The sequence below is a fragment of the Colletotrichum graminicola genome, assembly GCF_000149035.1.
Source record: "Colletotrichum graminicola M1.001 genomic scaffold supercont1.1, whole genome shotgun sequence".
NCBI classification, from domain to species: Eukaryota; Fungi; Ascomycota; class Sordariomycetes; order Glomerellales; family Glomerellaceae; genus Colletotrichum; species Colletotrichum graminicola.
This window is the reverse complement of record NW_007361005.1, coordinates 622,760-643,952: the sequence shown is the minus strand read 5'-3', so window position 1 is coordinate 643,952 and position 21,193 is coordinate 622,760. Positions and strand designations below refer to the sequence as shown.

Genomic DNA, 21,193 nt, shown 5'->3' with positions numbered 1-21,193 from the left:
GTGAAGACCCCCATAACAATCTCTCCTCGTTCTGGGGGGGGCCCCCCCCCCCCCCCCCCCCCCCCCAAGTGCCACCTCGACCAAGCTAGCATAGCCAGTCCGTTGCTTGCCGGCCAGAGGGAACGCCACCGAAGCAATCCCACGACAAGGACCAGGCCCCCGACCAGGTATGGATGGGTACGGGACGGCGTGGTCCTGCGACCCTGGTCGAGAGATGGGCAAATCCCATGCTACTCTTGTTCCTCATCGACGGCCTGCTTGTACCCTGATCGTCCTCTCTCGCCATGCCACCCATGCCCATGCCCATGCCTCGCAGCTCTGGGCTAGTTCAGGTCTAGTGTGTTCCGTCAAAACCGTCCTTCCCTCCCCCACATCAGCAAAGGCCTCGTTCCCAGATACTTAGCAAGGCATTAAGCATCTGTGGGCTGTGTGCCTTCTGCTTCTTCTTCCTCCCAGCTCACCTCCTCAATCCACCACGGTCCGATTCACCAAGAATACCACTAGTTGGGCACTCTTTCGTCTGAGCCTGGCTCGTGTCAGTTTCAGTGTGCTCAAATCACCGTCTTAATTTGTCCCGTTTGGCTTGTCGCCGGGTCCTCCTTCTCCTATTACCACTCCCTCCTCCTTCTCCTCCTTCCCCTCCTCTTCCACTCCTCCACCCCTCCACTCCTCGACAACTTCTCCCCCATTTCCTATTTTGGCACCACATCATCTGTGCACATCTCTCTACCCGTTAATCTGCCTGCACAATACGATACCACCACTCCCAACCTCAAAGATATACAAAAGGACTGCCATCCCACCTTGCATCTGTCTTGACCACTACCGACCATCATCCCATTCGAGCTGTTTGTTGATTCACGGCTGGGACCACTTGACTACATCAGCATCCTTTTTCATTTCTTCACCCCTCTCTGTCGTTGACGAGCATCACCATCATCGTCGCCACGCCAATCCCCCTCCGAAGCCATCCATCTGCCCGAATTCGCTTCTTCAAGCAAACAAGAGAGGACCACCACTTCAATAACACCCCATCATTTAGGCTGGACCGTATTTAGGTACGCCCTCCTCCCTCCCCTGCCCTGCCCTGCTTGCTTGCTCGATCCCGGCTGACCAGAGATAGTCCTTATACCGCCGTGCGGCTTCATCTTTCGAGCCCGCCCATTACTTTGGATCCTCGCCATCATCGTTGCCGCCCAACAGGATCGAGTACCAAAGTGTCTCGTTCACATTGGCTGTGTCTAAGAGACCTTTATTCTTCAAAGAGACCTACGCAAGATGTCTATGCTCGCCATGGCTGCTCCATCCCCCCATTCAGCATTTAAGCAGTATCCCTGGGATGGCGGCAGGTCGACCTCGGATTACTCGCGCCCCCGTACCGAGACCGAGAGAATCGCCCTGCCATCGATCCGCCAGGTACGACGACCGACCCGCCCTTGCTCTTTGTGCTTTGCTGACAACGTTGTAGGCCATCCCGGAACTTCACCTCCGCCTGCAACCCCAGGAGTCGTCAACCACCAGGACCACTTCTTCCAACACCTCGCCAACAGTCGGCTATGCCGGTGTCATGACGCCACCCGAGTATGTTCACTCGCCAAGCTCAAACAAGCGGAGGAGACTGTCGGTGGACGAGGAGCAGGACGGTGAAAGAGTCAGCCGCGTCCCGAGACTGTACGAAAGCCCAGCACGGCTTCCCCAACGCCAGATTTCCCCGCCACTCGCTTCCCGCTCTGTCACCGAGAGCTGGACCGGATCCGCAAGGACAAGCCCCTACATGTCTGCGTCGGGCATGCCTTCTATCAGATCCCCGGCCATGGAGCTGAACGAGCGTCCTGAGATGCGGACGACACTCCCCAGCCTCCCGCCCATGAACTTCGATAGGGAGCCCGTTCCCATGCAGCGTGTTCGGGGACACTCCCAAGATGATTTCCAGCCCATCCGCCCTTCCATGGGCATGTCCGGAGCACCACCCATGATGGAGGCCGCCCCAGCTTACCGCCCCAGCGGTTACGCATACGGATATCACCACCCCAGCCGGGTTCAGTCTCTGTCTCTCGGTTCTATTCACCCCTTCGACCGCACGCCTTTCTCAAGTGCTGGTTACGGCCACTACCCCGAGTTCATGCGCATCGGAGAGCTTAGCGCTATGGGCATGCACGGCGACAGCAAGCAACGCAAGCGCCGTGGCAACCTGCCAAAGGAGACGACTGACAAGCTACGTGCGTGGTTCGTAGCTCACCTACACCACCCGTACCCAACCGAAGACGAGAAACAGGAGCTCATGCGTCAGACCGGTCTCCAGATGAGTAAGTCTACTTGAACCTTCCGACACCGTTGGACTCTAGTGGCTGTTTGCTAGGGAGTGTGTGCGTGATTCTTTCTTGGCACAAAACGCTAACCTGCCCTCGCCTTCCAGACCAAATCTCCAACTGGTTCATCAACGCGCGGCGCCGGCAGCTGCCCACCATGATTAGCAACGCCCGTGCCGAGTCCGACGCCATGTCCAGCCGCAGCGGCGAGAGCAAGATCCTCCCGTCGACAGAGCGTAGCGAGTACGACGACGGCAAGCGCTCCAGCGTTCCCCTCAGCGAAGGCGAGGCTTTTGACGAGGATCTTGATAGCCTGAAGCACCGGCGCTCAGCGCACATCAAAAGGGGAAGCGTCTGAAGAATTGGGTGACAGAGAGACACGGCAACTCAAAACAAGGCAGAAAGGCCTCGCCGATCATCAGACAAAGAAAAGAACACCACGAATCGTCCAACAAAGCACGAAACAGGGTTCCCTTTACCAATATACCAGTCACATACTTTTTTTCTCATTTCATCATTTACGACGAACCACGATCGCAAGACCACTCAACAGATCCAAAAACCGGCACCAAGAGCAAGATCTCTTAATACCATTATGGGCTATATTTGTACAAAATTTCATCGCAGGGGATGGATGAACAGAGTCATCCTCTGAACCCGCCTTTCCTTTCTGTCGACTTGTATTTAGGGTGGATAATGTAACTTACAGACCAAGCCAAAGGCTTCACGGGGATTTCTTCCGGTAGGGATCCTACACAAACACGCACACTTTCACTCACACATACCCACAAGCGGGACACGTGGAAGGGCAATGGGAATGGACCAGGGGGGGGGGGGGGGGGGATTGGGGCAGACAAATATGCATTACACTTCTGGACAAGCTTGGTTTTGTTTTTGACGGGGGAGGTGTTCATGGGCAACGGGTACTATCTTCACACAGCCAAACCAGAGGCTGCCTTCCAACATTACGGGATACGTAGAACGATATCATTGTATCAATGTCTTCTTTTTGAAAAGAAAAACATGTTTCAATCAACTTGCTGAGCTGTTTGAGTACCACACACACACACACACACACACACACACACACACATATACACATATACACACGAAAGCGGCCCACATAAATGCATGTCATCACCATTGACCATAACAAGATTTTGACACGAAAAATACGGCTACGAAAGCCTTTTCTTTTAGCGAGACTTGGCCCGTGACAACCAAAGAAAAGAGGGTGAGGGGAGAAGGGGGGTACTATTCTGACACCTTGACTGACTCTGCGATGCCTAAAAACGGGCGGCATCTCCCCCTAGGTCTCGAAACTCTCCGTTTTGACTTTGTATACGTGTGTGTGTGTGTGGGTGGGTGTGTGTGTGGGTGTGGCCTCCATCGACTTCAGCAGAGTCTGCACAGCGAACCCGGTCAGACGGACCTTGGAAAGAAAGCAAGTCAGCCCCGTCCGAACGAAATAGAACCAGGTGTCTGAAGCGTGTAAGGTGTGAGTGTGTACTACCACCTAGTTTGTGTGTGTAGTAGGTGTGTGTGTATGTATTCTGCACCCAGTCCCCCCCTTTCTCTTGACCCCCCCCTCCCGGAAACAAACAAAACAAACAGGAGAGCATAGAAAATAGAAGGGGGAGGGGAAGGGCCAAGAGGTCGAAGAGTTCACGGGCCGTTACTAAGTGGCCATGGCACTCGCTTTCCACCGGAGCAGGGCGGAAGAATGGGGTGATCGATTTTCCCCCTCGCCCCAAGAGACCACGAGCGCAGAAGCGTTTTTGTCGTGATATGCCACTTTCATCATTAATCATCAGTCATCAAGTTAGACGCGCGCGCACACAAACATACGGGGGGGGGATAGCCGGGTGAAGGAGGGAAACATGAAAGGTCTGTGTGCCGCTGCTACTTCCACCTCTCTCTCGCCCCCCCCCCCCCCCCCCCCCCCCTTGCGTTCATGGATGGCAGCGTCCGTCCTCTGCCTCTGTACCCTTTCAGTCACCCGTGGCCTTGCGTTGACTGCATCGGAATACCACCACCCAACACAAGACGACCCTCGGATTCGGGTGGTAGGGCAAAACAGCAAAAGGCGTGAGCGTTGGCCTGGGCGAGTGGGAGGCGGGCGTAGGAGGCGGGAAGGAGGCGACCCGGGATCCCGGACCACGACTATCCTCCCCAAGGGCCCGTCCGTAAAAAGCTTCGGCCGTTGCCATCGCGGCGGGTTTGCTGGTTGCCTTGCCGTATCACCCCCTTCGTCATGCTGCCCGCCCATCCCGCAACTAAGCAGGAAAGGAGAAGGGGGGGGGGAGGCCTACTGTAGTCGCAGTCGCACTCCGCGTATGCGTTATGTCTGTGCCTGTGCCTGTGCTGTTGCTGTTGCTGTGCACTCGTGGGCGCTACGTTACGTTACGCATGTGCGGTGCGGTGCGGTCGGTCTTGAGCGAGTCCTGCGCGTTGCTCCGTCACCACACACGGGTTCTGCAGCGGCTGAACACTTTGAGAGCCAACTACCCTCCCCCTTCCCTGCTTGCCCGCCGGTCGCTCCACACGTCGACGATGTCGTGGGCGAGCGCGAGGGCGAGCGGCCGCCCTCGGGTTCAAATAAATAAATTGTTAAGCTGACCGAGTTTCTTGAACCCGCCAGCCACACGTCCGCCTCCCCTCCCTTAGCCTCTCTTTAGACTCTGCTGCTGGCACTGGCGCGACACTATCGTCCTAGTTCGCACCATGATCGCCTCGAAAGAGCTCCGCCTTTTCGGACCTGCCCACATACCTACATGCTTGTGCCGCCTCTCCCGGTAGCTTGCCACCGGTACGACGTGGGCGTGGACGCTTGCGGTGTCAAGCCTGGCATTCCATGTGCAGGTGTCGAAGAGGGGAGGGGGGGGGGAGGAAAAAGAAAAGGGGTGGCCCAGCATATCATCCCCCGATCTAATGCGAGGTGATTGACGGGCGCGGATGTTGTACATGTGGTTTAATGTGTCGTGAAACACACGTCTCTTTTTTAATCTTGCGTAGATAATGTGCGCTTCGAGAGGATGGGATGCATGTAACGGAGTGGTCATGCTTTTGCGCCGCGCCGCCGTCGCCAGGGCGCAGAAGTGATTCGCCATCTTTCCGAAGAGGAGAGTTTGGATGGATGTGTCACCTCATCACCGTGCAGGCCCATTTGGACACTGAACTTTTTACTTTTTCCAGTCGGGGTTCACAACACCAGCGCTGCATGCGCGCGTATGGCGTGGGCTGCACAGTGGTGGCCTTGCGGGATACGAGCAGGCAACGAAAGAGGGAGAGAGGGCCGTGAGGTCGGAGGTCCAACTGCCCACCAGCAAGGCACCTCAATACAAGCAAAATGTGGCGTTCCCCGTTCCTTGATAATAGGTCACCACACTCTCGGGAGAGACCATTGAAGCAGGAAACAGGCGGGCCCAGAACGTCCCGATATACGTGCGTGAGCTCGCTCTCCCGAGGAACTAGACACGTCCCCTCGAGCGATTGTCGGCGCCGGCGCCGCCAGCGCCTCCGCAAAGGCTTGGCCACTCTGCTACTGGTCGGGTTGGACGGGACTTTTCTTTTCCTCCGCCTTGCTAAAAGGCCTCAGTATCTGCAGCCGGAGGGCGAGATGGCCACATGTGAGGACACAGCCGAATAGTTGGCGCCGGGCGCGGGACGCACACCGGCGGAACGCAACCCTCTTCTCCATGGTTTTGATCAGGACCCATCTGGCGTGGGTTGCATGCTATGTGTAGCCATCGCTCCCCGATCTCGACAATGGGAGCTGCAGACCTTGACCGACTTTCAGTCTCTCCGTGCGTCTTAACCGAGTCACTTTTCCCTGCATCAAGTATTTGCTACTGGACGATGCTTTCCCCTCGTTCTACTTGCAGACGCAATGCGTGGCCAAGGCACGACGCTAGCCTTACGCTTTGAGATGTCGAGATAAACAGTATCCTGCCTTTGCCTTCAGCCCCTTGACAGCCAACCCTTGCTCAATTCCCGGGGCAGGCGAAACAAGAACCATAATTGACAGGTAATAATGGACATGGATCAGTGGCCCGTACAGTCTGTGTCAAGGCCCAAATGATCGACTACCGGTGTCAGGGCCCCCCATCACTGGACGTGTCAGAGGAACACAAGACGGTTGGATAAGGGGGCGGGGGTAATAGAATGAGTCCCGGAGGGGGGGGAGGGGGGGTGGTACTCGCATTGTTGTCCGATGAAGTGACCTTGGTCATGCTGAGACACTGACGTGAAGGGGGAGTATATCGGCCTCTCTGAGGATAATGTTTGAACAGGTGCCAATTACTACATGACCACGACACCAAGCGTTCGGCGACTATCCATACCATGATTCTCGCCAGTATATGTTACGCCCTTTTCTGATCTGCCTCGATGCTTTCAAGAAACGGTGCATGCCGAAAGTCTGAATAGCATCTGCGAACCTGCCCAAGTTATCCCCCGAAAGGGATCTGTGCGCGGCGACAAGTGCTGCGACAGCCGTTAGCATACCGGCCGAACCAAAGTAGGTAGCAAGCGAGACTCGTCGTCGCTTGAGGATGACTGGGCCTTGCATCCCATCCAGAAGCATTGTTTTCTTTGTGTGAGATGACAGCCAGTCGCAAAATCCACTGGACGAAGAAGAGGGTGGGGAAGGGGGTGTAGATTCATAACGTAAGGGCCAGTTCAGCACAGGGCAGGACGAGGCCCATGAAAAGGATGTCGACCAGGAGCAGGGCTCGTGAATCCGGTTAATTCAACGCGAATCAGGAATGACCGGCGCCTAGAAGGGATGCCAGTCAGTTGCGCACACTCAGGCACAAGACATAAGACTGGGGATTGCAGTGTACCGGTACGTAGAGTTATCGAGTCAAGCTCCGCTTGGGCATTTCTTCGTCTTCTGCTACTACTGCTGCTACAACGTCAAATAAAGCTTGAGGTGGCAGGAAGCCGTCATTGGTGCAAGCAGCGCGGAGCCTGTCCGCGACGGATGTGCTAGTGGGAGGGGGCCATGTCAGCACACCCACATAGTAAGTACTAGTTCTATTGAGATTGAGCGCGTCGGTGCAGCATGCCGATGGCGCAGAGCGGCGGGCAAGCATGGGATGGCATAGTGTACTGTTTTGTAGACAAGACCTTGCTCGGCACTTTTTTGATGGAGCTACTATGCAAACTACTACTATGATAAGTTTAGGATGTGTTGTTAACCTTGTGGTGTGGAGTCACTCACGGGCTGGTGAAGATGGAGATTTATGTAACGCCTTAGCTGGATGGTTACATGCCGTCTTGCCACTTTAAATGTACGGATACTGTAAATGATACTGGTTTAAGGGGCTGCTGAATGGCTGTGGAAAACTGGGGAGAATGATGAAGAGATGAGATCCGCGGATCTTCCTTGAACGTCAAAACGGCAACATCCGTACCGCTTCTGATACGAAGGCGAACGCGAAAGTACGAAGGCTGGGGTGAAGACAGGGTGGCGCGGTGGCGGCCAATATGTGAAGGGGATACAACTCTCGAAGGAGGATTTGCAGGCCAGGTACTCCGTAATGAGTAACGGAATGGAGGAGTCGAAGATTTGACTTGGTTCGGAGATGCAGTCAGTACAGAGCGAGTGGCACGGATGTCCTGAGTGTTTCGCAGGGCTGCGAGCCAGTCTCGTACCTTTTCTCGGTCTTTGGCTTTTGCAGCTTGGCCGACCAGACTTTGCTTGGCAGAATAGTAGCGTGATGAGAGTCGCGTCCGTGTCTCAGGGCGTTCCTTTGATTGATTCGACGTGTTCCATGGGCGTGGGTTGTATCGGAACGCCTCTTGGTATTGTTAGCCGCTCCCGCGCCTTGAGCGACTAGTCCTACAGCGGCAAGTCACAGCAAAGTCATGTTTCGAGAACCACTGCCGAGGGGCTCTCGAAGCTCCTTGGGGCGCGGCGCGGCTTCTCCATGGCCAAAATTTGTCAGCGTGGTGTATCGCAACGTCGATGAAATTGCAATTCCGTGATTCGGGTTTCCCCGCCCCCCTTGCTTGTTTTCAGAAACGTAGCAAAGTAACAGATAGGTTCAGGAACGAGCGGCCTCCTGTCGGAGCCGTCGCGCAAAGGCCGAGGGGAGCCCCGAGAGGGGCGGGAGTAAGGGGCGCATGTCAAGGGGCCAAAGGTGCCTTGACATGCTGGGAGGGGCCTGGTCTCGGGATTTGGTGTTTAGTGAGTTGCTGGGAAGAGGCCGTCAAGGATGTAACTGTGATGTTGGGAAGACGTTTGGTGGTGGCAGACTCAACTGAGGTCAGACAATGCAGGGCTGTGAATGGAGGAACGTTGTCCAGCTCTGGAAATCGAAGACGGCTCGTACCTCACGTGCCCTTCGGATTAGGTGCTCCAGAGACCGGTCCCTGGCATGTGTGCGTGTGTGTAGGAAAAAAAGAGGGGAGAGAGAACATAGAGGTACGTACTGTACAGAGAGCTCCACCTGGATACACTACAGGTAAGAACAGATCAGACCTACCTAAGATGGATAGCCATAAGTACAGAGTACATGATGCCTCACCAAAAGTGGCATAGCCTTAACGTACTGTTTACCCGACCACGTACCCTTCGTGGGTAGGTAGTGGCCTGACCAGGCTTGATGGCATCCCAGAGTCTCGGAAGGAGAAAGAGCAAGTCACAGAGCGGGAGCATCGGGGAGTCGGACGTTGTCTCCAGGCCCTGCTGCAACAGTGATTCTCGATAATCGATGTCCGGAACATGGGGCAGGCAAGGTCAATTGTAACGTTGGGTGTGATCAGTGAAGGGGAAATGGAGCGGGCAAAGAATGAGCCAAGTGGGTAATGATCCGGTTGAGGCTGTCAGAGCATCCAGTGCCCCGTTTTCTGCCTACCGTTGCTTTACTTCTTCACAGATGATCGCCCTGGCCCCGGTCGCTCATCTGGCTGCCGTCCGGATCCCGTGTATGTACGTACCTGCCGTTTGTCAAAGTCGACGATGAGCCAGACGCGATCGGGGGTACACAAGATACGTACCGACCCAAACCCCTGCCCATGTCCCTGTCCCTGTCCCTGCACTTGCCCCGTCTACCTACTTAGCTAGGTAGGTACCTGCTCACCTGCATACGCAGTACGTGCCATGCTTGCCAGTCTGGAGTCCTATCGTGCAATGGCTAGGTAGTACCTTCCAAATTGGTTGAGTCCTACGCTGCTGCGGCAATGCTGCTGCTTTGTGTACATGAGTGGGTTTGTATGTATCTGACCCTGAAGAAGGTGAAATGAGTACGGGTACTGCCTCGGTTTCTATCGTACAATGTACATTGGTTCTGACCAAGGGGCGGAGACCCGAGTCCATAAGTGATTTAAGCAACTTCCTCAGATATATCCACTTCGTGCATCGCAACATTGTGTAAACCATCGGGATATTTCCCCAGCAGCCCGCTCCAGGGTACCCAGCACATCCATCCCGGTCCAACAGGGAAGAGGGTCTGCAGTCAGTCATTACCTCCCAGTTGCATGCTTGCGTCTACACTACCTAGTAGGGATACGTGGGTGTACAGGCGGGCGGGCGGGCGTCCTCAGTCACACTCCCAGTGCGTGCTGACAGCAGCAGTCTTGTTTTGTTGTTTTAAGCTCATAGGACGTCACGCCACACTTCCAAGCCCGCTTGCAGCTGTCTTTGCTGAAGTTTTCTTGTCACTGGATTGCCAAAGGCTGCTGAACATTCACTCAACCCACGCAATCCCGACACGTTCACGTCCGAATCTGATGGGGCAATGTGGTGTAGCGCAGACAGACATTGGGCGCCCTGTCAGTCAGCCAGCTATGCGTTTTTGTTGACGCTAAACCATATTCGAAAAATCTCCGCCGAACCAGTGTCATGTTCTGTCATTACAATGGTTTACCCCTCCGATTCTTGACTCGAGACAGGGGCCAGGAGGCGTCTCTCATAGTCATGGCAGCCAAGCCACTGCTGCTGCTATCTACGGCACAATCTTGATGTGCCCTCCATCGCTACCCATAGTTTGCCTTCTTGGGATGACTTCTGTCTGCGGGCTGAAAGCAAGCACGACTGCCAAGGCCTACTGGTCTTCTAAGCCAGAGGTGCCAAGGTGCGTGGCAGATTCCGAAAGAAAAAAAATCCCGACTTGTCCCTGCTTCCCCTCTCCCCTTCTCGAATCATGATGTCCTCTGAAGATTTTCCCAATCCATGGCTGTCAGCACCCTGGTTTCTCTTGAATAGCATTCGCCACTCGTCACGCTTCCCCAGTCCAACACTCGCAGGCTCGTCTTTTGTGCTCGAAGCAACTATGTGTACAGTGTGGGGGGGGGGGGGGTTGCCCTGAATCGCAACGGTCGACGATCCCTGTTGCCTTTCCGCGCCGCGAAACTTGTCATCGGCCGAGGCCCTTTCACTGGACGACGTTTTGGTCCGATGAGTGAGTGGCTAGCTGGTTGGTGTGTGTGTGTGTGTCCGGAACACGACGACGCTCAGATGACAAGTGCTGAAAGAAACCACTGGCAGGCAGTAGGCCGGCGAAATTATTATTGGCGTGAAACCCCCCAACTGAAGCCACCCCCGCCCCTTTCATTCAACTTTTGAGAGGCATAAGATGACATAGTTAGTCATCCCTACGAATAAACAGCCATGTGTTGGCTGGGCACAACTCTATGAATAAAACGCAGCAGGCATGGTAGGGCTCTCTGTATCCATGCCGCCAATCTTTGAGAACGAAGAAAGATCATGAAGCCTAGGCCAGCCACTGCAGATCTTGTTCAGCTCAGTCGTGCACCATCAAAAAAGGCCAGCAGAAAAGAAAAAAGAAAGGGGGAAAAAGAAGAAGAAGAAGAAGAAGAAGAAGAAGAAGAAGAAGAAAAACACCGCAACCCTCGGGTCCGTTCGGCTTGTCAAGCTTAGCGAGCTTCAACTCCCCGTCACACCATCGTCCGCTGCGGTTTGTTTCCCTTGCCTGGTTTCCCCGAGATGCCATCCAAGCTTCCTTTCCACCCCCATGAGTAAGGTTTCACCAGAGCTGTGCGGCTTCTATAGCCGCTGCAGCGCCGCGAGTTGTTAATTTACGGGAGGTGGCGGCCAGGGTAACTTCTGTTCAGAATCCAGCTCTTGGCAGCGTTGCCATCTCAGCAGCCCCGTGGTCTCATCCATGCAGCCATGGTCTTCATTGCCAACGCTCGTGTCGAATTTGTCATTGGGCTGTCCCACCCTGGGGCTATGGTGCTGCATCCCCGACCTTGTACTATGTATGATCAACGGGCCCTGTGCCCGCCTCTAACGATAACGTCTGGAGATTGGCGCTTGACTGGGATATCAACCGCATGTGCCAAAAGGTAGTGATTTAGTGCCTCCTTTCCGATTGTCTCGCTTGCAAGTCGAACTTTTAGACTCCTAGGATGGCATGCCGCGTTTGGTCTCAAACCAGACTGAGAGATGGACATTGACCTAAATATGGCAAAAACGAGTGGACGGTAGCGTTTGATGTACGTCAGTCTATTCTCCACGCTCGTCCCATGTCCTGGTTTGAAAGGGATAAATCGAGGTGAGACTAGTGGCAATATCTCACACCTGCATGCTGGAATGTTAAATTTCGACTCCGTTGCAAGTCACAACCCCGGGCCGCGAGCTGGGGGCCTCGGCGGTAGCAGCGGTTCCGACCACAGCCATCGTCAGTGGCGGCCGTTCCTGATGCACTTGCCCATTGTGGCCGCCATATCTTCCATTCATTCCCCTCTGAAGAATTAAGGTTTGAGACAGCCAAACGCTTCACTGATTGTTCCACCGAAAGGAAAAAGCAAATGGGAACGGCCCATCTGACCGCTGGGGTGCCTGTTGAAGTCACTTTCACGCCGACTTGCTGTGACAGCACAGTTGGGATGGCAGTAGGCGACCATCTCGATGTGGCCCGAGCGCAGTGGCAACTGCATCAACTTTTGTCCAGCCCAGCGATGTCGCTCTCTGGGCGCGGCACCGAGAATTATCGTTCGCGTTTCGACGAGACAAACTCAAAGGCTCGTCATCGCGAATGTAAGCGATTATGCAGTCAACCCGACACGGTGTCGTGATCAGTCCCAGCGTGACTAGGGGCGACGGTTATCAGCCAAGAGCCACCAGCGGCGGCGCTTTGGTGTGGGGGCGGATGAGGGCTGGGTAGCTTGCCCAGCCGGTCCGGAACTGAATGCCAAGACGTTTATCGGAGAAGTCGCCGCGTCACCAAATGATGTGGTCAGCGTGTGCCCCACATGAGTCCGACGGACGGAAGAACGGAAATCCAGCGGACGGGAGCCGGGGTCGGACCCGAAGATCTTCATCGGAAGGAACGCCAGCCTTCGAGCGCCGCTGGGTAAGACTTGTGTGATGCACGTGGATTAAGGCCTATAGAAGAACGTTTTGCTGGCCAGCACCGCATGCCAAGGCTCGATCTCATTGGGCGAGTGAAGACGGACTCGTCATAGACAGGTGGATGGAACCAATCATATAGAGAAGCCAGACCCATCTTGGACATCGGACATCGGGGCAACAACTATCCGAGACATGAAGGACGACTGAAACCTACGCGCACGTGGTATAGATGCACCTGCTCCCAATAGTACTGCCACACAGGAAGGAAGGGGGAAAAAACACTGCAGGCTGAGGTCATTGCTCACTCATGGTTTTTTTTATGCAACCCGTTTTGGTTTTCCGTTGGCCATTTGCGTTACGCTACAGCCTCCCGAGCCGCTTCTAAGGTTGCCGTCCCACCCTCTTTGGCCGAGTCACCGTGAAATCGGCTTCGGCCTTGGGGCCCACTTGCGGCTGGCTCTCTCCCTCATTCTTCCTCGGAACTAAGCTTTTGCTGCTCATCATGGATACCGAAGGCGGCGTGCTATCGGAGCGTCCGAGCTCTCCCGGTACCGGCTCCGAGCCCCTGGCATGCGTGACTTGCCGATCCCGGAAGCTAAAGTGTGACCGAGTGAAGCCGGCATGCAGCCGCTGCTTGAAAGTCAAAGGAGAATGTGTGTATCCAGAGTCAAGGAGGAAACCCGCCTTTAAGCGGAAGAATGTAAAGGAGCTCGAGGAGAGGTTAGGTAAGGGTATTGCGCGCTCCTCCTGCTCGGTCCCTTTGCTCATCAAGACTTGCAGCCCAGGTGGAGGATCTTCTCAAAGAAGCGGGTAAGATCACCAAGGGGGGGTTGCCAAACGAGGGCGACATGGACAGCGGGGTCAGCATTGTCCTGGACGACTTCCATGTTGGTCTGGAGACGCTTACGGCAATGCAGAACGGGACGTTTGGTGAAAATACCGACGAATTCTTTCCCGGGGCGCCTGAAGATGGACCTCAGGGGCCTAGTTTTGCCGAATCGTCGGGGAAGCTCATAGGGCTCGGGCTCTCCGAAGCTTTGCCCCCTTTCGAGATGATGGAAGAGCTGTACGTCATTACTGAAGCCCATCCACCACACATTGGGTGTCTGACCCGAGCAGCAACAAGACTTTCTTCGAACGCCAACATCATTTCATCCCCATCATCCACCCAGGCCGATATCTGCAGTCCTTCTACTCCGCGCCTCACAAGCGCCCGCCCATGTGTTTGCAATATGCGGTCTGGACGATGGCCTCCAATGGGCATGAGAAGTATGCGCAGTACCACGACATCTTCTACAAACGAGCTCGGCAATACGCCGACGCTGATGAGATGAAGGTGAGCTTGGATCGTGGTCTCGGGGAGGGCAGCGGCGATGCTTACTCTGGCATTAGGGGCTCGGCGAGCACTTCCTGACGGTGCAACACGCTCAAGCGTGGGCTCTAATCTCGACAGACGAAGCAAGAAGCCTGTTCTTCACAAGGGCGGCCATGAGCTCAGCCAAGTGTGTCCGTCTCGTAGAGATGATGGGTCTGCACCGTGTCGACGGGGACGGCCAGGAGATGGCCCCCACGCTTGCGCCGCCTACTTCGTGGGTGGACTTGGAGGAACGAAGACGAACCTTTTGGGGAGCCTACTGCATCGACTGCCATGCTAGTATCGCTACAGGGTGGCCGACGCTGATTGACCCCAACGAAGTAAATACAACGAGTCCTTATATACACCACCGGAGGGGGGAGACAATGCTAACATGGATAGATCTCGACGCATCTTCCTTCCTCCGAGGAAGCTTTCAACTTGGGCTTGGAGGAGACTACTGCTACCCTGCCAGAGGCGTTCAAAGGTGCCTCATACTCCACATTCGCGGCTGCTGTCGTAGTCTGCTTCATCTTCAACAAGCTCCTGAAGCACGTGCACTGGGAGAGACCGAACGACCGGCCCACGGACGTTGAGTACGGCGAGTTTTGGACCCGACACAGGGACATTGACAACATGCTTTCGAGCGCCTTCATGTTCCTCCCGGAACGCTTCCGCTTGCCCCACGGCATGCGCGATCCCACGGCTGTCCACACGAACCTCAACCTGCATGCTTCCGTCATCTGTTTGCACCACGCGGCGATCGACAGGATCGAGAGGTACAACCTGCCGGAGAAACTGAAGGCAGCATCGATGCTTAGGCTGCGAACAGCAGCGGAGGAGGTAGTGAATGTCGTAAAGTCGACGAGCCACGTGAACTCGGGCTACGTAAGTTCACAGCCCCCGGCGCGGGTCAGGGCCTCGCAATGTCTGACAAATGTCCGCAGAAGAGTCCCATGGTCGCCTTATCGCTGTACACGGCCGCGTCGGTGTATGTATACTCTGCCAAGTGCGACCCGGAAGCCGGTGTATCGACGGCGGATCTACAGAACCTCAAGTTCATCATCACCGCGATGGAGGCGATCGGGCGGAAGCACATCATCACCAAGGCCTTTTTGCAGCAAATCTTTATGGACATCGAACGGAATGGCCTAGCGGGCATCATAGACCTGCCCGGCCTGAGCAACTACAAAAACCAGTTTGGGTGGACATACTCAAATATTCCCCTCCTTGCGAGGAGCTCGATATCAAAACACACCGAGATCCAGCCCCCTCTGCCCGGCAGACTGCCGCTCGGCAACCCAAAGGGCACGGCCTACGAACCCGGCCTCAGCGGAGTGGAGTACGAGCACAATATAACGATGGATGCCGGGTGCTTCTCCCTGGACACCAAGCCAACCACCACGAGCATCGCCGGCGGCGCTGGACACCCGCGTGATATTTTTGTCGGATACATGGGCGAGGTCACAGCAACAAGCGGACTCGACGACAATAGTTCCAACAAGAGAAGACGGACGTCACCGACGACTTGCCTGGAAGAAGACACCCGCTCCAAGGCTGGGATGTTCAGCGGCGGCTTCCCGTCGTCCAATGCCGACATGCGGGCCCCATCGGCTCCTTTGAAGAACGGCATCAACGGCGTGGGCGGTTTCGGGAAGGGCCTGTTGCCCCGAACGGGCGTCATGAAGCCGGCGCCCAGCCCGCGTATCAACCTACCGCACCGGACTCCGCCGGCGTTCGACAGAAGCGCGACTTTGCTGTCCACGGGCGACAGCAGCAGCAGCAGCAGCAACAACACGCCTCCCGGGGTTGGGCTCGGCAGCACGTCGCCCGATGACGGGAGTACGCAGAGCAGCTATAGCGGCGGCGGAAACGCCTACGAGGTCGTCGACATCACGAGCATACAGAACGCCACGCTGGGCGGCACGGGGGCGTCCTCTTCGTCGACGTGGGACTCGAGAGGGCTGCAATACGCGCCGAGCACGGAGCCGATCTCGTTCATGAACATGAACTTTGATTCGATCCCCTCCGGCATGGGGATGGACCCGTGGGCAATCATGGCCAATATGGACGACTTGATGTGGACCGAGTCGGGGGAAGTGACGACGGCGGTGGCAGCAGCAACAGCAGGTCTGAATGAGACTGGAGGTCCGGGATAGAGAAATCGGAGCGGCTTGCAGAATAGGGGGTGCGTAGGTTGCCTTATCGAATAGCACAACGTTCGATGATGCGACGGATAGGGGTGCAGCCGGCTGTGTCTTGGTTATGGGGATGGATTGCATAACTAGCGGGTCATTTTGGGCATCCTCAGGGGTTCTTTGAAATCACGAAGTGACAGTTATGATCTGCGATGGCATAGGTAGTAGTATCCAATGGGATTTGGGAACATGTGTACGGCGGAGATTAGATGATGGAAACGGAAGTATTTCCAAGGGCGGTTGGTGGATGTCGACGGAGAGGTACGCTTGTAATCAATGTCTCAGCACTTGGGGCGCACAAGAGGGCGCGGATACAGTAGACAGTGAAGTTACGAATGCATTGTTTGTGCGACAGCGACGCCTCTCACATCTCAGTCACAAGAAAACTCCAATATCACCATATTCCACCGCGGCTCTCCCAGTCTTGGTTGATGGAATTGACTTTGAACGACTGTGAGATGCACGGCGTTTGGTTATCTCCGAGTTCCCTGATAAGAGTTTGTCACAGCCACGTAGCGCACGTGATCGTCAAGTTACTCTTCGTTCTTTCTCTCTCACCTACGGATACTCCGTACATATTTATCAATGCCCGTCTATCCCATTTGCCGAAACCGCGCCGAATGCCCCCTCTCCACTTTCCATCAACAACCACCATTGCTACCAGCGTCAGGAACCTCGGAGTGCAGAGTCAGTCCGTTTGCGCAAAAAAGTAAATTGCCCCCCCCCTACCTTTGAGGACTGAAGGAAGAGGTTCTCGACGGCGCACGCACACGCGCCCGCGCGCGCGCACCTGCTTAGGTTCTCACCACCCTCCTAGATGGACCCGCCGCTCAAGAGCCCTGCTTCGGCACAGAGGGATACCTCGCCGAGCTCCCCAGTGCCGAATCGGATCCGGCGCAATACAGCCTGCACGAGTTGTCGCGACTCCAAGGTGGGTTCTCATTATCTACTATGTATCTCTCTCTCTTTTTTTCATCTCTTTGGGAAGACTTGTTGTACCTTGTCAAGTTCATCTCGGAACATTGGTATGCATCTGCCGCCACATTCCACATACCCCTGTGCCCATCCCACGTTGGTTTCCCACGGAATATGTTCCAATTGGTCGTGTATGGTCTCACAGAGGGAGTCTGGGGTCGGGTACCGTGCGGGTGACACCTCATCCAACGTCGGCGAAAACCGATGATGCCAAATGAGAATCGCTTCTACTAACCCCCCCTCCCCCCCTTCTTTTTTCTTTTTCTTCTTCTTCTTTGCTCTCTGATTATGCCGCCATCTCGTATCGGGTGAACACTAGATGCTAATGAAACGGCCGTTGAACCGACTGTTAACAGGTGAAATGTAATGCGAGCCCAACGCCCAACAAGCCATGTCAGCGTTGCTCCAAGCTAGGGATCCAATGTGTTGTTGACAAATCCCATAAGCGTATGACCAGAAGAAGGTGCCTAACCCTTTTTATTTATTTTCTTTTTTGCTGTGTTGTTCTCCCTGTGCCCCTGTCTGCGTTTGGTGTTGGCACAATGGAGAAACTCCCCTGATCTGATACGTTTGTCTGTGACAACGATAGCAAGCTAGAACAGCTGGAGAAGGAAGTCCAGACTATCAAGAATGCCGTCAACCCACACCCGGCCTCCTCCACCGTCCCCGCCCTGCCAGCTGCGGCCCTCCCGCTCCCGAGCCCGGACACGGCGTACCCCGCCGTCGGCGTCTTCTCGGACCACAACCGCCCACCCCCATCCGCGTCGCGAGTGAGCTTGCCGGCTCTTTCACCCGTACCCCAGACGCGGTCGATGGAGCAGGTCCCGACGCCGACCCTCACATCGCATACGACGCCGACGGGGCCCGTGAGGCAGCCCGCGCAGCCGCGGGCGCTGGGTTCCAAGGTGCTGTCTGGTGAAGACATTGACTTTTACTTTGACCAGTACGTCCCCTCACACCCCTCCTCCTCCTCCTTCTCCTTATACGAATGCACGCACACCCCGGGCTAAGACCTCTGCTAGGTACCTTGAGCACTTCCACCCCTACTTTCCCATTGTCCGCTCCCAGGACCCGGACAGGATGTACAAGCAGAGTCCTGTCCTCTTCTGGACGCTCATCGCCGTCTCGTCGCGGCGGTACACGAGGGACGCAGAGCTGTTCCCGTTCCTCGCCGAGAACCTGCCCCGCGAGGTCTGGGCCGCCGTGTCGACACCGCCCATCAGCATGTCGACCGTCAACGCGCTGCTGGTTTTGTGCACGTGGCCGCTGCCGACAATCCGCTTCCTCAACGACCCGAGCTCGTCGTACGTCGCCATCGCCCAGAATGCCGCACTGCTCCTGGGCATGCATACGGGCCGCGGTACCCATCCCGAGTTCTGCATCGGGCCCAACAGGCAGACGGACATTACGGACGAGGAAGCCTGCTTTACGTGGATGGGGTACAACATCCAGGCGCAGAGGTAACCTTTTTTGTTCGTCTAGGGGGTTTAAAGCAAAGCTGTTGGGTGTTGGTGTGTAGACTGTCGTTTTGTCATTGCAGCTGACGCGCATATAGGGTTGCGTCGAGTAACGGGCTCCCACCACCGGCTGGCTTCTTCAACGAGGCCGTGAACCGGGCTGCTGCCGGGAGATCGCTCCCAGACGCCCTGGGATACTTTGGGCTGCTGTACGAGATGCAAAAGTTCTCCAACAGGCTGAGCCGGACCATGTTCTCCGTCGCGGAAGAAGGTGAGGGCGTGCCCGACACCGTGATCCAGCTGCTGGAGGATGAGTTGAACAAGCTGCGGCAGCTCCAGTCCCGACACAACTCAGGTCCGTCTACAACCCATCTCGTGCTTGACTTATCCCACTGACCCCGCCTGACTCTCCAGACCTCGACCTCTTCACCATCCTCGCAGTCCAGTTCGAGCTGCAGTCCTACTACTTCACTCCCCTCTCGACCGTCGACAAACACACCTTCCGGAACAACGTCAACCGCGCCTATAGCACGGCCCAGGCTCTTATCAACCTAAGCCTGCGCCTCGATGCCTCTTGCCGCTTTCTCGCCCACGCGCCGCAGCACATCTTCCGCACGATCCTCGACGCCGTCGCCGTTGTCTTTGACGTGCTGATGTCCGGCCACGCGACTGACGTCGAGATCGCCAACGCCGAGGTGTCGATCAAAAATTCCCAGGAGGCGCTGCGCCGGTGTTCCGTACAGGAGGGGGACTTCGCGACGCGCGTACTGCGCATGTTGGAGAGCTGCTGGAGCCTACGGCACATGTTGCCCGCGCTGGAAGCGCCCATCTCGCGGTACCCGCACCGTACGGGCGCCGTGATAGCGTTCGGGACGCTGCGAAGGTGGAAGAAGGAGCTGGAGCAGGCGAGGGTTGAGCACGGCGGGCCGGGTGCGGCAGCCAGTGGGCTGGGAGGGGCAGGCGCGGCAGGGACGGCGTCGATAAGTGAGTGTAGGGCGCGCGGGTCCGGTGTGAGCGTTGCTGACGTTGTGGTAGCGGCGGTGGGGGCGGCGGATGCGGGCAACAATGGAACGGGCGGCGTAGTGCCGACGAACGACCTCTTACAGGACATCGACTGGTCGATGTTGATGGACGATTTCGACTGGACGGCGGGCGGCGGAGGAGAGCCGAACTTCCTCGGGCTCTCATAAGGGGGCAGGTAGGTATAAGGCGGGGAAGGGGGGCTTCTTCTTTTCTGCATCCAAAGCCGGCGCATCCTTGGGGCGTTTTTGCATCGAGGTTTCTTGGGGCTTTCTTTCTGTTAACTTACGGATTGGTGAGTTTGAGAAGAGGAAATGGAGGAGGGAGACTTGCGTGCTGGTCTTCTCGTTCTTGTACAATGAACACAGACTGAGTCGTGACATTGTAACGGAAGCATTTTCACGCGTAAGACCGTATACCTCCCATAGTAATCTGGCGGCATACCGATGAAGTGTGCCATTTTGAGTAACGCCATGGAACCTAATATCGCCCTTCCCCCATCACCCTATATCTCATCTCAAACCCATTTCCTTTCACAGCTTCCTATCCACATCCCCCAACCCAGCACCTTTCCCTTAATGGCTTCGGCGAACTGCTCCTTGGCGGCTCGATTCTCCAGCATCTTCTTATCCAAGGCCTCGCTCAACGCCACGACCTGGTAAAAATCTGCTCGTCGGTCAATGCGCTGTCGTCACGGATGGCCATGGACCCAGGAACTCACATCTGTGGGCGCCGTGGTTCATCAGCGGCCTCGGAGGGGCATAAACGGCACCCCGTCTCCACCCATTGCCCCAATGAAAACCCCCTTTCAGAAGAGACCTCTTCTCGTCCTCTACCCCAAAGTCTTCTGGGCTTACCCGCCTCTTCTCGGGGGCGATCCCACCATAGATGCTAGACGCAACGTCAGTCTGTTCCTCCGCTGTCGTGGAAGAAAACGTTGCAGTGCTCACCCGTGGCAGATGGCCATCGGCAAGGGGGCATCCATATCCTCGACGACGAGGAGCCACTCCCTCACCTCCGGCTCGAGATCGCTCGGGACGTCCCAAGAGAGCGCCGGAATCCGGCCACCGCTGCCGCCGATGTACTCTGGGCCCATTGTCCCGGGGGACTCGCCGCAGTCAGGTGATGTGACAGTGATGGTTGGGTCGGCGTGCGAGGCGAATACGGGGGAGTTATAGAATGCCTTGGCATCGTGGCCGCGGATGTTCTTAGAGATCCAGCTGAGTGAGACCTCGACGTATCGTATCATAGTTTCCATGACGATTGGGTTGAAGATATTACACTGGGGTTGATCTTCGGCATGGAACGAGCAACGACGGAGCAGGCGGGCGGCGAGAAGGATTCTTATCTCATAGCACCCACCAGGCGTTAAACCTATCCACCATCATGTGATTGAATCCATCTTCGATTAAATTGAAGAAGAAGAAGAAAACCCCGTCCTTCGGACGTTCATGCTTATCTCCAGCTACTTCGGACATTCATGCTTATCTCCAGCTAGGTTGAAGTGGTCTGGCGGCTCCCTTGCGACGCAGGGGGGAGTACTTCGTAACGACATG

The 21,193-nt window shown here is 55.9% G+C and overlaps 4 protein-coding genes across 4 annotated transcripts; 3 read left to right on the top strand and 1 right to left on the bottom strand.

The window, feature by feature from the left end:
• Positions 1–1,293: 1,293 nt before the first annotated feature.
• GLRG_00169 (homeobox domain-containing protein) lies at positions 1,294–2,667 on the top strand (the record flags this gene model as incomplete). The annotated part of the gene is made up of 3 exons (XM_008090854.1): positions 1,294–1,416; positions 1,469–2,306; positions 2,417–2,667. The coding sequence occupies 3 exons, from the start codon at positions 1,294–1,296 to the stop codon at positions 2,665–2,667; spliced, it is 1,212 nt and encodes a 403-aa protein (XP_008089045.1).
• Positions 2,668–13,135: 10,468 nt separating this feature from the next.
• On the top strand, positions 13,136–16,146 carry GLRG_00168 (uncharacterized protein; the record flags this gene model as incomplete). The annotated part of the gene is made up of 6 exons (XM_008090853.1): positions 13,136–13,358; positions 13,414–13,699; positions 13,753–13,969; positions 14,026–14,328; positions 14,390–14,875; positions 14,935–16,146. The coding sequence occupies 6 exons, from the start codon at positions 13,136–13,138 to the stop codon at positions 16,144–16,146; spliced, it is 2,727 nt and encodes a 908-aa protein (XP_008089044.1).
• Positions 16,147–17,609: 1,463 nt separating this feature from the next.
• Positions 17,610–19,807, top strand: GLRG_00167 (uncharacterized protein; the record flags this gene model as incomplete). Its single annotated transcript, XM_008090852.1, has 6 exons — positions 17,610–17,623; positions 17,750–18,103; positions 18,183–18,620; positions 18,716–18,972; positions 19,032–19,601; positions 19,653–19,807. 6 exons carry the CDS (start codon positions 17,610–17,612, stop codon positions 19,805–19,807), a joined length of 1,788 nt encoding a protein of 595 aa, XP_008089043.1.
• Positions 19,808–20,154: 347 nt separating this feature from the next.
• On the bottom strand, positions 20,155–20,895 carry GLRG_00166 (uncharacterized protein; the record flags this gene model as incomplete). The annotated part of the gene is made up of 3 exons (XM_008090851.1): positions 20,155–20,303; positions 20,359–20,528; positions 20,588–20,895. 3 exons carry the CDS (start codon positions 20,893–20,895, stop codon positions 20,155–20,157), a joined length of 627 nt encoding a protein of 208 aa, XP_008089042.1.
• Between the last annotated feature and the right edge of the window lie 298 nt (positions 20,896–21,193).